Raw genomic sequence first — 13,797 nt, 5'->3', positions numbered from 1 at the left:
AGCAATCTTTGATTAGATGACCATAATGATCTATCAGTTATTTAATTTCAAAAGTTCAGAGAGATATTTTGGAGCTAATCCATTCAGGGCTTTAAAAACAAAAAGCAGGATTTTAAAATCAATTCTATAACAAACCAGCAGCCAGTGCAACGCTTGTAACATTGGGGGAAATATGATTACATTTCTGTGTTCCAGTCAAGAGCCTGGCTGCTGCATTTTGTACCATCTGAAGATGAATAATATTGGATTGGCTCATTCCAATATAAAGAGAATTACAATAGTCAAGCCTCTATGAAATTAACAAATGGATTACTCTCTCAAACTCAGCAAATGTTAGAAAACTCTTAGTTTTAGATAATAGTCTTAATTGGAAAAAAAATATAGATTTAATTACAGCATTAATCTGTCAAATTTAAGGGCAAAATCAAAAATAACACCCAAGTTTTTCACAAAGTGTTTTGCATAAGGGACCAAATCTCCCAGGTCACCATCAGAATTTGCTAACACATCTGTAGGCCCGAAAACAATAACCTCAATTTTGCTCTCATTTAGATGCAAAAAATTAAAAGAAAACCAAGACTTAATATCAGACAAGCATGCTGTTAATGAGCTTAAAGCTTTTTTGTCTTTTTCTTTAAGGGCAGATAGATTTGGGTGTCATCAGCAGAAAAATGAAATGACAGAATAGTCCCCAAAGGAAGCATATACAACGAGAACAAAGCAGGGGCCAGAATGGAGACCTGAGGAACTCCATAATCCAAAAATATACAGGAGAAACTATCAAGACAAACAGAAAATGTTCTAGCATTCAAATAGGACTTAAACCAATTTAGAGTACAACCTTTAATTCCCACACATTGTTCAAGTTGTGAGATCAGAATTTTGTGGTCCACAGTGTCAAAGGCAGCACTTAGATCTAAAAGTAAGAGTATCACAGAATCCTCTGAGTCAACAGACAACAAAATATCATTAAAGACTTTTAGTAAAGCTGACTCAGTACTGTGATGTTTTCTAAACCCAGATTAGAATTCTTCAAAAACATTATTTAACTCCAAATGACTCTGCAGTTTTTCCAGGACAACTTTCTCTAAGATTTTAGAAATAAAAGATAAATTGGAAATAGGTCTGTAATTTGAAAGAATGGTTGGGTCAAGTGTTTAATGGTTGCATGTTTTAGGTATTTAGGAACAACACCTGTAAGAAGGGATTTATTTATTATAGCTAAAATTCTAGGCCCAACAACATTAAAAACCTGCAACAAAAAATTTGTTGGAAAAATGTCATGTAGACATGTAGTAGGTTCACATCAATCATTCATAAACCACTTCATGTTTAAATCAATCACAAATGTACTGTTATTAAATTTGATAACCAGTTTACAATATACTAGAGTTGTCAATAGATTATTTTTTAAGCACGGTTAACCATGATTAATCATTTAGTGAACTGCTTCTTCCTGTCAAGTCCAGCAATGGAAATTCCATTTTAAATTTTATCTCCTGTCTGGAGGAAGTTAAAATGTGGCTGTCTGAAAAATTCCTAAAGTTAAATGGGGACAAAACTGAGGCCATTGCTTTTGGATCACCTTTGTGTGTCGCTAATATGGAAAACCAGTTGAGTTCCCTGTTTTTAACATTGCAAAATAGAGTTAAGAACCTTGGCGTTATCTTTGATTCTGACATTATTCAATAAGCAGATAAATTCTGTTGTCAAAGGAAGCTTCTTTCATCTCCGGTCCATCACCAAATTAAAACAGTTCCTCTCAAAGAAAGACCTAGAAGTAGTGATCCATGCACTTGTTACAACCCGGCTTGACTACTGCAATTCACTATACACAGGTCTACCTCAATCCTCCACACAACGTTTGCAATTGGTTCAGAATGCGGCAGCTAGACTTCTGATGAGAACTAGAAAGACAGAACACATCACTCCTGTTCTTTCCACCTTACATTGGTTACCGGTCAGATACAGAGTTGACTTCAAGGTTCTGCTGTATGTGTATAAAGCTTTACATGGGTTAGCACCACAGTACACTTCCGATCTTCTTCATCCTTACTCTGCTCCAGATCTCTCCACTCCAGATCTCTCCGCTCATGCAATAAATTCCTTCTCTCAGTTCCTCGGTCACGCTTAAAGATCAAGGGTGACCGAGCTTATGCAGTTGCGGCTCCTAGGTTGTGGAATGCGCTTCCAGTTGGCTTGAGGTCTTCACCCATATTGGACACTTTTAAATCTAGCTTAAAGACTAAAGATTTTCTGTAGCTTATGATGTTTCCTGAATTATATGAGGCATTTTGGATGGTTTATGGTCTATCTTGCATGTTTTATATTTTATCTTATGTATTATTTTTATTATCTTTTATCTTTTGTGTAAAATTGTACAGCACTTTGGTACAACACATTGTTTTTAAATGTGCTTTATAAATAAACGTGAACTTGAACTTAATCGCACACTTATCGTGAATTTATCTTGTTAAACATGTCCATTTTGCCATCATTGCCTATATCCAACAAAGTAAACCATCAGATTGAAGTGCGATTTTCACTAAACTGCATTTTTCAAGGTAAATTTAGATGTCTTTCCAAAAAAGGACACCACATAACCAAATGATATGATTTAATATAATTCATACAGAACAACAACAACAAAAAAACAAATCAACAATGCTTTACAGGTTTTTCAACTATCTAACAATAGTTTTCAGATACAGAAATTGAACAAAGTAATCAAATATAAAATAACTGCATACAAACTAACAACAACTCACATCAAATTAAATAAACATGAAACATGAAATTACAAAAGCTATTCAGTCAAGAGTCATTTCAGTGGTTTCGTGTGGACGCAGGAGAAAAAAAGTTAGCCTGATAAACATGCGCTGTCTGTTTTTCTTAAGACATAACCTACTATGTTTGTTAGGATACTCGCTAAGATGGGCATGTTGACATAATTTATCTGAGAATTTGTCCGTTTAGGTGCAAGACTTAAAAGATAATTTGCGTGCTTTGACGTGGTTCTCCATGAACGCACTTCGGATGAGCGCATGCACAAATCTCCTCACAGAGTGCGCAAGCTCTCTTTCACGTCATGGTTTAAATGAGTTTACTTTAAACAAAGATAGCAACGTGACATGTTCAGGTCTCACATGCACTCGAGAGCTATCAACACCCTGGTGATGACGATGTAAATGACTGGGCATAGAGCTTTCGGTACATCATTGAACATTTGTTTAGACTGTTTTGTCCATATTCTTTTGATCATCGCAGTTGTAACGTATTGGGAAACTAGAATACACATCCATCGACTGAAACATACATTAGCCAAATCCGTCTGTCTGTTTTGCACATTGTTTTCAACAAACCCTTTTATTAATGCGTCGTCAAATTTGGGATGAACTGCGGCGCAAGCGTGTGCCAAATGGGAGGGCTCACGCTCTTCAGTTACAATGACAGAATATGACAGAGAGTTTCAGTTTTAAAGCGAAATGGACACTGGAATGAATAATTCTCTCTGCCATCTCTGATATAATCATCATGGACTTTAAGATCATCTAACTGCGTGACGTGAATTTCAATATGACGCAATTTCACATGCTTACATAATTTTTTTGCATTAAATATGCGTTAAAATATTTTAATGCATTTAGGATTTTGAATTAATCGCATACGTTAACGCGTTAACGTTGACAGCACTACAATATACATATTAAAGCAGGTGATTTATAACTTTTTCTAGATGTTAATGAAAAACATTAATTAAAAAGGAATTAATACAAATGTAATTATGTGAGATTTGATGACTCTATAGCCATGTGGATGTTAGAAAGAGGATTTACAAGTGTGTGTGTGTTATTTAATCTGACACAGAGACACTGAAGAATCATTATAAACCCTAAATCCAGCACAGAGGGGTTCAGTGAATGTGGTGTTGAATGTGTGTAAGTGTGTGAGTGTGTGTGTGTCAGAGACACTGTAGAAGGACAGAGTGCCGGCCGACACGTCCACATACACTCCTGCTCTATTAGAGGATGAACGGATGGCAGGTATTTCAGTGATGTTATTATTGTGACGGACAGTGATTCTGTTATCAGAGCAGTACAGACTCCAGGATTTGTCATTGTATCCAAACACACAGTCATCACTCCGTCCTTTCCTGCTAATTTCTTTATATGTCACAGATATTTCAACACATCCGCTCCATTCAGCCTCCCAGTAACAACATTCAGTCAGACTCTCTCCACACAGAACCTGATGATACACATCAAATCTCTCTGGATGATCAGGATACGACTGATGCTCTTCTACACAAGTCACCTTCCTGTTCTCCTCAGACAGAATGAGACGAGTGTTTGCTGTGTTTGGATCCAGTGTGAGATCACAGGCATCTAAACACAAGAACAGAGAAACATCTATAACACTGGTTCTCAACTGGGGGCTGTGAGATTATTTAAAATGAATTTAGATATATTCCTTTAATTCATTATTAATGCATTAAAATGAAAATTAACAAAGCACCACTTGTATACTGTGACTGATTGTTTTCGATCAGGCCAAGCCTTTTCTCATTGCGCTGTGTGAGATGGAGACTGAGCGGTTGCATTTTCAACTCCTGTACGCAAGCTTAAAGGATTAGTCCACTTTAAAATAACATTTTCCTGATAATTTACTCACCCCCATGTCACCCAAGATGTTCATGTCGTTCTTTCTTCAGTTGAAAAGAAATGAAGGTTTTTGATGAAACATTCCATGATTATCCTCCTTATAATGGATTTCAATGGACTCCAAACAGTTGAAGGTCAAAATTACAATTTCAGTGCAGCTTCAAAGAGCTTTAAACGATACCAGACGAGGAATAAGAGTCTTATCTAGCGAAATGATTGGTCAGTTGTTGAAAAAATGTAAATGTATATGCTTTATATAAATAAATGATCGCCTTTGTAAGTGCTTCCGCTTTCCGTATTCTTCAAAAAGCTTACTTTGTATGTCCTGTATGGCCTTCCCTATTCTACTTATGGAAAAAATGTAACTGCCGCTGCTTTCATTCCATAAGTAGAATAGGGAAGGCGTAGGACATACAGCGTAAAAGTTTTGAAGAATATGGAAATGTGGTTTTGACGGAAGCCCTTACAAAGGCGATCATTTGTTATATAAAGCATATACATTTACATTTTTTTCCGAAAATGACCGATCGTTTCGCTAGATAAGACTCTTATTCCTCGTCTAGTATTGTTTAAAGCTCTTTGAAGCTGCACTGAAACTGTAATTTTGACCTTCAACCATTGAAGTCCACTATAAGGAGAATAATCCTGGAATGTTTTCATCAAAAACCTTAATTTCTTTTCGACTGAAGAAAGAAAGACATGGACATCTTGGATGACATGGGGGTGAGTAAATTATCAGGAAAATTTTATTTGAAAGTGGACTAATGCTTTAATATTTCGGTTGGATAAAGCAAAGCTGTGCCGCACTAGTAAAGTTTTAGGGAAGTTTTTGAGGGTCAGCGTTGTACATACAGGCATCAGATGCTCCAAACACAGACACAAACACTTGCTTTGACAGAGGAACTATTCACTGATGACGTCGACCTGCCTTCAGATTGATGCTTTTCGACACATTCAGAATGTTTTTATTTTTCATTTGTATTTTTCTGTTTAGTAATTCTGAATGGATCTGTATAGTAGCTATATATGCAGGTATAAAGGGTTTATTCACCAAAAACTTAAATTTCTGTCATTAATTATGCAGCGTAGCATAGGAGAATGACAGGGAAGAGAAGAAATTGTTGAATAAAGTCGTAGTGCCCTATCACACACCTGGCACAATGAGTCGCCAGGCGTGATGCAAGTGTTTTTTGCTAGTTTCAGCCCAACACAGTTATCATTTTCACGTCCAGCGCTATGTTGTTTAAATAAAAAGCAAAAGCATTAAAGGCATTTGTGCCCATTTGTGTGCCCATGACCATGCTGGTCTGAAAACGAGGTGTGCTCAAGCTCATTGTTGGTGCATTGTTATTTTGAGGCAACTGAAATAGACTGCGCCATTGACCAACTGAAACCTGGTCTGAAGTCAATGTCAATGTTATTTAAAGAGCGCGTTAGTAATGTGCACCTATATGCAGTGTTGGGGAAGCTACTCTGAAACTGTAGTTTGACAAACTACAAGCTACTCATAAATTAAAGTAGTTAAACTACAGTCAAGCTACCCTTCTGAAGTAATAAGCTACACTACAAGTTACTATCAAAAAGTAGCTAGCTACATTGAACCTTTGATTTTTTTTATTTTTTTTATGACATAGCCTGTTACAAATAACTAGATAACTGTTAATGAAGAGTGTTTAAGTAAGATGTTTGGGGTTTAAAACAATGGAATGCACTACAATTATGATTTCAAAGTGTACTGTTTTATTTTGTAAACTATATCAAAAGACACAATACTCAAATAATCTAGCCTATATCTCACATTGACTGTCAAAGCGCAAAATTGCTACAAATGTCACACCAATGCAGTTCTACGCACCAAGCACTCTCTCAAACGCAAGCAAGAGCACCCTCAGTTACTCCTGGAAGTTAGAGAATCTGCTCACCAGAAGTTTTTGTTCAGCACTGAGTTTGAATGCTGTTTGCATGCTCGCGAAGCCTCTCATTAACAAAGTGTAGACATGATGTAAGAGACTCATTGTGCAGTGTAGACAGCTATAACTAAGATTAGTTATAACTTTTTAGTGATTATAAAGGAAGTGCTCTTTGCACACTTTATATATAATACATTCAGAATTTTAATATGAGTTTTGTTTTTCATGAGGACTGACGACCAATTGCACTCTGCAGTTTCTGAAGTGCTACCATAACTGTAACACGGGACAAAAATATGCATTAATAATAATAATAATAATAAGCAGTGTAAATGCAGACTAGAAAAATATTAGAATTTTTTTATCAATATTTTTGAAATTCTATTCCAATTGTTTGTAAAAGTAATGACATTGCTATTCTTATTATGTTGGAGCCGTTGTTTACACATTACATCTGCACTTTACTATAGCACCCTCACTTATTTCAGAAGCAACCTCAATGATATGATTCTGGAACCGGACCTGCACTTAAACCAAACGGGAACTTAAATTGGATACACAGAAAAATGCTGGTTAAACTCACAGCACTTCTTTCATGAACATTCTGAAATTTTATTAGATCAGCCTTTGACGTGTGATAAGCGCACTAAGCTATATCGCGATTTTGTTATGTGTTCAATTGCCGAATGCTTTGCCAATGCAATGACGCAAAACACAGTGTTAGTGATCTTATATTCATTATAAAACTGGCGGGATATATTAGACTATGGCGGGGTCACCACTGTAATAAAATAGTTTGCATACATTTGATATAGACTGCAATAAAGCAGGACAATCAATTTAAAAAAACTATTCACAGAAAAAGAAAATGTCCAGTGTTAGGAGACAGTAGCTATGAATTTGTACATTTTTTGTATATTGGTTTTCATGTGCTATGTGTGGATTTATAATACTGATGGAATATGTGTATGGGTATTATTAACTTTGTATTGCACTTTTTGAATATGTGAATATATGTTTTTTTACTTGCTTTGGGTTGTGAAGGGTCATTTGAATTTGTGAACAAAATAAAACTAAAGAAACAGGATAAGATAGGGATTGTATTTGATCACGATTTTGTGTGTACTAAGAGGGGTGCCAGCCTGGCAAATCATCCAGACAAATTTTAAGTTCTCAGCAATTAAACCGTACCCAAAGGAATCTAATAAATGTCCTCATCAAGTCACATGACGATTTTGTGTGTACTAAGAGGGGTGCCAGTCTGGCAAATCATCCAGAAAAATTTTAAGTTTTTGGAGTAAGGGTAAGTTCGTAACTAAACTCTGTCTTGCTCCTCATACTTGCTTTCTCTTCCTCATACATACTTTCTCTTTCTCTTCTTCGTTCTTATCATAATTTCTTTTCTGATGTCTTTTAGCTTTACATAGGTTCTTACTGACAAATTCCTGCATTCTACTCAGTTTCCCCACTTGAGCAAAGACAGAAGATTTTGAATTATATTCCCTAGGTCGGAGGTCGGCAACCCGCGGCTCTAGAGCCGCATGCGGCTCTTTAGCGCTCCCCTAGTGGCTCCCTGGAGCTTTTTCAAAAATGTATTAAAATGGAAAAAATATATATTTTTTGTTTTCATATGGTTTATGTAGGAGGACAAACATGACACAAACATTCTTAACGTTTTTCAATGCTGTAAAAATGTGTATAATACATATTAAATTTCAACATTTCTGTCAACGAAGATTTGCGTCATAGCCATCGACGTCACTTTCCCGCCGAAAGCGCGCTCCCTCAGCTGGACTGATTGGCAAAAGAACCTGCTGCGTGACTGGATTTAAAAGAGGAAACTGCGAAAACGCGAGTAAAAACAAACGAATTACACTAAAGGTTGGACTCGAAAGTGTTTCTTACAACTTGTCAAATAAACCTAATCCATGGATATTGACATGTAGCCAGGAGTCGTGTTTCCTGACATTTATATGTGCCTGATTTGACGCCGAGGAAATACATAAAGCAAATCTGCCTGTGAATATTTTATATAACTACAATATAGGTAACTTAGGCTTAAATCCGCGTAATTACTTAACGTTATATCAATGTTATATATATCGTCATATTGTCCATCCCTAAAACATATAGTTTTATAGTATAGTTTTTGTCAGTGTTTATTTTAAAACGCACAATTATGCAGAATATAAGATGGAAAATATTTAATAGATGATTTGTCAACATAATATATAACAATACAATATATATGGAATGATTTTACCTCAAAATCCAACAATTTGACACAAAAAGATAACTGCAAATCCATGTTTCTCTGCTGGAGTCCAGCTGTTTCTGTGGATTGCACCGATCCATTTGCTTCTTTTTTCTGTAGCTTTCAGCAGTTTTTAAATATATACCTCGGGAATACCTCATTATGTATTTGTAGCCTAGTTAGTCATTTTGATAGTAGGCTAATATAGCTAATATACACTTACAGCCTGTGTTGCCTTCATATAAGGCTTATATAAGGCTTTTAATTTTTTGCGGCTCCAGACAGATTTGTTTTTTGTTTTTTTGGTCCAATATGACTCTTTGAACATTTTGGGTTGCCGACCCCTGCCCTAGGTCATAACAAGACATCAAGAGGACCTCTCAATGATCTATTCAAATTCAACTCAGCTGGTGTTATACCAATCAATTCATGAACAGCAGAATTCAAGGCAAAGCGGAACTCAGGTAAATCTTTATCCCACGGTTTGTGATGGTTGCCAATATACATAGAGATCATCATTTTCAATGTACGATTTATCCTCTCTGTCATATTGGTCTGTGGGTGATAGGTTGTTGTTTGTTTTGGGGAAACATTCCACTGTTTATAGGTTTCTTCAAAGAGAGCAGATACAAACTGAGAACCTTGATCGGACAGAATAAAATCAGGTACTCCCCATCTAGTGAAGATGTCCTTTGTCATTATTCTGACAACTGATTCTGTCGTAGCCTGTCGAAGAGGAAATAACTCCACCCAATGTGTATAATAATCCACAAACACCAAAAGGTATATATTCCAATTAGGGCTTCGTGGAAAGGGCCCTATAATGTCAACTCCTAACATTTCCCAGGGCCAATCTTCTACCTTTTGGTTTGTACAACAGACATTGCTGGCAACACCGAACATATTCTACAACATCAGCATTCATTTTGGGCCAGTATACAAGAGTCTGCAGTCTTTTGTAGGTTTTAAAACGGCCAAGATGTCCAGCTAATAGATCCTCATGAAAAGTCGGAAGGAGTTTAGTATGAGGAGAAGTAGGAATGTAAATCTGATAGATGGTTTTGTGTGGTAATTGCTGCACTCTATAAACCTTGTCTTCCAAGATTGTAAAGGTGGTGGTAGAATTTACAATAATAGGTTGTCCAGTCTCCATGATGGTCATATAAAGAGATTGGATATCTGAATCAGTTTGTTGTGCCTTCCATATCTCCTCATCTGAGACTTGCAAGTCCTTAGATATTTCTTTCTTGGTTGACAGCACAGTGGCACAGCTGGGTAAGAATAATCCAGATTTCTCAACAGAGGCTCGTGATAGTGCATCTGGGACAGTATTATACTTCCTTTTTCTATAATCAACTACAAAATTGAATTCTTGGAGTCTTAGAGCCCATCGAATCAGGCGTGTGCTGGGCTTTTGGGTTTTAAAAACCCACACAAGGGAGGAGTGATCTGTGAAATTTCTCCCTTCCAAATAATACCTCCACTTCTCAATAGCCCAAACCACAGCCAAGCATTCTTTTTCTGTTGTGGAGTAGTTTCTCTCAGCTTTATTTAAACTACGACTAGCAAAGGCTAGAACTTCTTCTTTTCCAAATCCCACTTGTTGTACAAGTACTGCACCCAACCCGACATCACTAGCATCAGTATATACAACAAAAGGAAGGTCTAATTTTGGATGTCCCAAGATTGGTGGGGATACAAGATGTTTCTTTAGAGCTTCAAAAGATTCTTGGCACTTTTCACTCCACACAAACTTACTACCTTTTCGTTTTAAGGCATTTAAAGGTTCAGTGAGCTGAGAAAAGTTGGGCACAAAACGATGATACCACCCAGCCATTCCGAGAAATCTTTGGAGTTCTTTCAGAGATTTAGGTGTAGGAAATTCCTGTACTGCCTTTATTTTTTCAGGATCAGCCTCCACTCCTGCTGGGGAGACTACATGACCAAGAAATTTCGAAAAGGTACAGAAGAAATGACTCTTTTGCATGTTAACAGTGAGATTGGCCTCTCGTAGTTTGTCTAAGACAGCTTGCACATCCTGGAAATGCTGCTCAACAGTGGGAGAATAAATAATGATATCATCCAAATATACAAAGCAGATGGTGCCACGAAATTCCCCCAAAACTTGTTCAATCAACCTTTGAAAGGTTGCGGGAGCATTTTTAAGTCCAAAAGGCGTCACATTGTATTGAAATAACCCTAGAGGACACACAAAGGCAGTCTTGTCTTTGCTTGCTTTGTCCATAAGGACCAATATCCAATATCCACTATTCAAGTCTAAAGTGGAAAAAATGGCTGCTCCAGCCAGCGATTCCAGGATTTCCTGAAGAGTAGGTAATGGGTAAGCATCTGTTTGTGAGACAGCATTTAATTTACGATAATCCATGAAAAATTTAAGTCCCCCTGTTTTCTTAGGTATCATAACCATAGGAGCAGCCCAGGCTGAAGATGAGGGTTCAATGATTTTATTTTCCAACATCTTTTTTATGTGTTCTTTCATAATGCTCAATTTGGATGGGGAAACACGATAAGACTTTAGGCATTTCTTGTGTCAGAAAGATCTTGTGAGTAAGCACATTAGTGCATCCCAACTTAGTAGTACAAACATCAGCATTTGCCTCTATTAGTGTTGCACGATATACCGGTACTAGAAAGGTATTGCGATACCCTGCTTTTAAAAACGGTCCGGTTCTTCATTTTATTAGTACCGGTACTTTGAGTGCCAGCTGTATTTCCTAATGTGCAACAGCAGGGGGCAGTGTGCGTGCAGCGCGCTGCTTCACTGAGTGCGTGTTTATTCCTCTCAACTGCGCAACGGCTTTTACGTGACGAAACGAGAGGTATGGTTGCAAATACAGGTGCTATTGCAGACCGTCCACAAATTGTTGAGAAAGCAGATGCACGAAGCGAAATATGGCATTATTTTGCTTACATTGCCGACTGTCAGAGCAAGCCCACGGACACCACAAAGCCCATCTGCAAAAGATGTTACAAAATAACGCAAGCGAAAGGAGTCAAAAGCATCTTACCGTCAAATATCCCGATTTGTACAAAGAATTAGCATTATGTTTATGCTCTCAAACATTAAATGAGTGTTATTTATTTATTTTACTCGTGCAAGCAGACCTGAGGTGTATTATTGAGTCTAAGTTTAATAAGTGATATCTGGTTGCAAAAATAAAATTAATTTAAAAATACATAAATATGTGAAGGGTATATACAGTTATTTTAAACCAATTTATGCTTTAATAACATTGCTTTTAAGTATTTACAGTAGGCTAATCTAATTTTTACAATAATCTTATTGTTAAAAACACCTACATATATATAAAAAGAAGCATAACAGCAAATAATTTACAATTTTATTGAGCATGAAAATAATAAACATTAAAAAATATATTAACAACTTCTTGGCAATGAAGCTCAAATCCAGAATTATCAGCCTCCACACTGGTGAAGTAGTTATGTCATGTGTTATTTATTTACTTTTCCTGCTGTTTTAGGTTTTTGCCGTAGTATCGTTTAAGAATCGGTATCGTGATACTTAAGTTAGGTATCGTATCGAAGTCAAAATTTTGGTATCGTGACAACACTAGCCTCTATTTGCACAAAAAGACGTTGTTTTTCACACTCCTTTAAATTGACATCATGGATCATGGGATCAGGAGACTTAACAGATGCTTTCAGATCAGAAGACTCTGTTGGACAAGGAGCTATAGCAGAGAATAAAGCAATCTGTGACTTCACAGCCCACTCCTGATGTTCTTTCTGGAAGACATATTTTTTCTTTTCATCCTGAAACCAGTACATCTGATTCATAACATCAAGCTGCATTCCACTGAAAAAGAGGAAGTCAAATCCAATAACAGCAGGAAAAGCAAGAGTCTGTGAGGATAAAACAACAACAGGTAAGGTACAAGATCTGTTGTGAAACATGATTTCTACCTCCGTCCATCCCAAAGGCTGTCTTGCACCACCATCAGCCAAGTATAAAGGCCCATTAGTCCATTGGCTCAATTCATCTGAAGGTGCTTTTAGTTTTTTCCAGAGACTATCATTTAGCAATGTATACAATAAACCAGTGTCAAGGAAAGCCCCACCTTTCCAGGTACCGATAGATATTGGAACAACCAACTGTTGGGGAATGGTCACAATAACATTGGTAAATCTTGGATTAGATTTAAAGGTTTTACCTTTGGAAGAATGAGAATGAGTAAGAGTACACAGAGTCGGATGTTCTGTTTTTTTCTGGTAATTCTGACCAGATGAGGAATGAGAGGCTTTATTATAGGATTTACTTTTAGTAGAAGATGTTAGTAGTGGACAAGTTGCAGGAGAGTGAGCACTTTTACAACGTCAACAAAACACAGTAGGAGGAGAATTGGCAACAATGGGTTGCGAAATGTTGTGATGACCCTTAGAAGAATGTTGAGGTTTTGGTTGGGATTTTTTTATAAATTCTCTCCTCTGTTCATAGTTCCGCTGGTTTTCTCTATCCTTTTCCAGTTGTTGGCCCAAACGTACAAGTTCATCCACTGTAACCACACTACTACTTCTTATTTGACTAGCCAATTGTGGATTTATATTTTTCAAGATCATCTTTATAATTTCCTCTTCCTCAATGTCTGGTTTCCAATGTCTACAAAGAGATCGATACATATAAGCAATATCACGAATGCTCTGTCCTTCCCCTTGTACACGAGTTCTAATGCGCTCTGCCAATTCAGCTTCGTAATCCCCAGACAGAAATACAGTTCGAAACTTCTGCTCAAACTCATCCCAGGTGGTTATTTCCAATCTTGCCACATCCCACCAATCTCTAGCAGTTCCATGCAAAACATTTCTGAGAGTTACAAAGAGCTCTTCTTGAGTGAGGGGTTGCAAAGCTAAAAAATCATTACACATTTCCAAATACAACAAAGGATCTGGAGTATCCTCCATCCTACCAAAAGAAGGAAGCTCAAGTTTAATT

At 36.9% G+C, this 13,797-nt stretch overlaps 1 protein-coding gene across 2 annotated transcripts in view; it reads right to left on the bottom strand.

Annotated features, from left to right (window-relative positions):
* Positions 1–13,797, bottom strand: part of LOC125278866 (NACHT, LRR and PYD domains-containing protein 3-like) — a 52,821-nt gene that overhangs the window by 19,761 nt on the left and 19,263 nt on the right. Inside the window, exon 7 of one of the 2 annotated variants that reach the window (XM_048208260.1) lies at positions 2,646–4,385. The exons of the other annotated variant lie outside the window; for it this stretch is intronic. Within the exon in view, the coding sequence (XP_048064217.1) occupies positions 3,850–4,385 (536 nt within the window). The 3' untranslated portion in view covers positions 2,646–3,849. Of the gene's footprint in view, positions 1–2,645; positions 4,386–13,797 lie in introns of those variants that run through there. 2 annotated transcript variants of the gene reach the window in all.

Source organism: Megalobrama amblycephala, linkage group LG11, assembly GCF_018812025.1.
Source record: "Megalobrama amblycephala isolate DHTTF-2021 linkage group LG11, ASM1881202v1, whole genome shotgun sequence".
Taxonomy (NCBI): domain Eukaryota; kingdom Metazoa; phylum Chordata; class Actinopteri; order Cypriniformes; family Xenocyprididae; genus Megalobrama; species Megalobrama amblycephala.
This window is presented reverse-complemented; position numbering and strand designations above follow the sequence as displayed.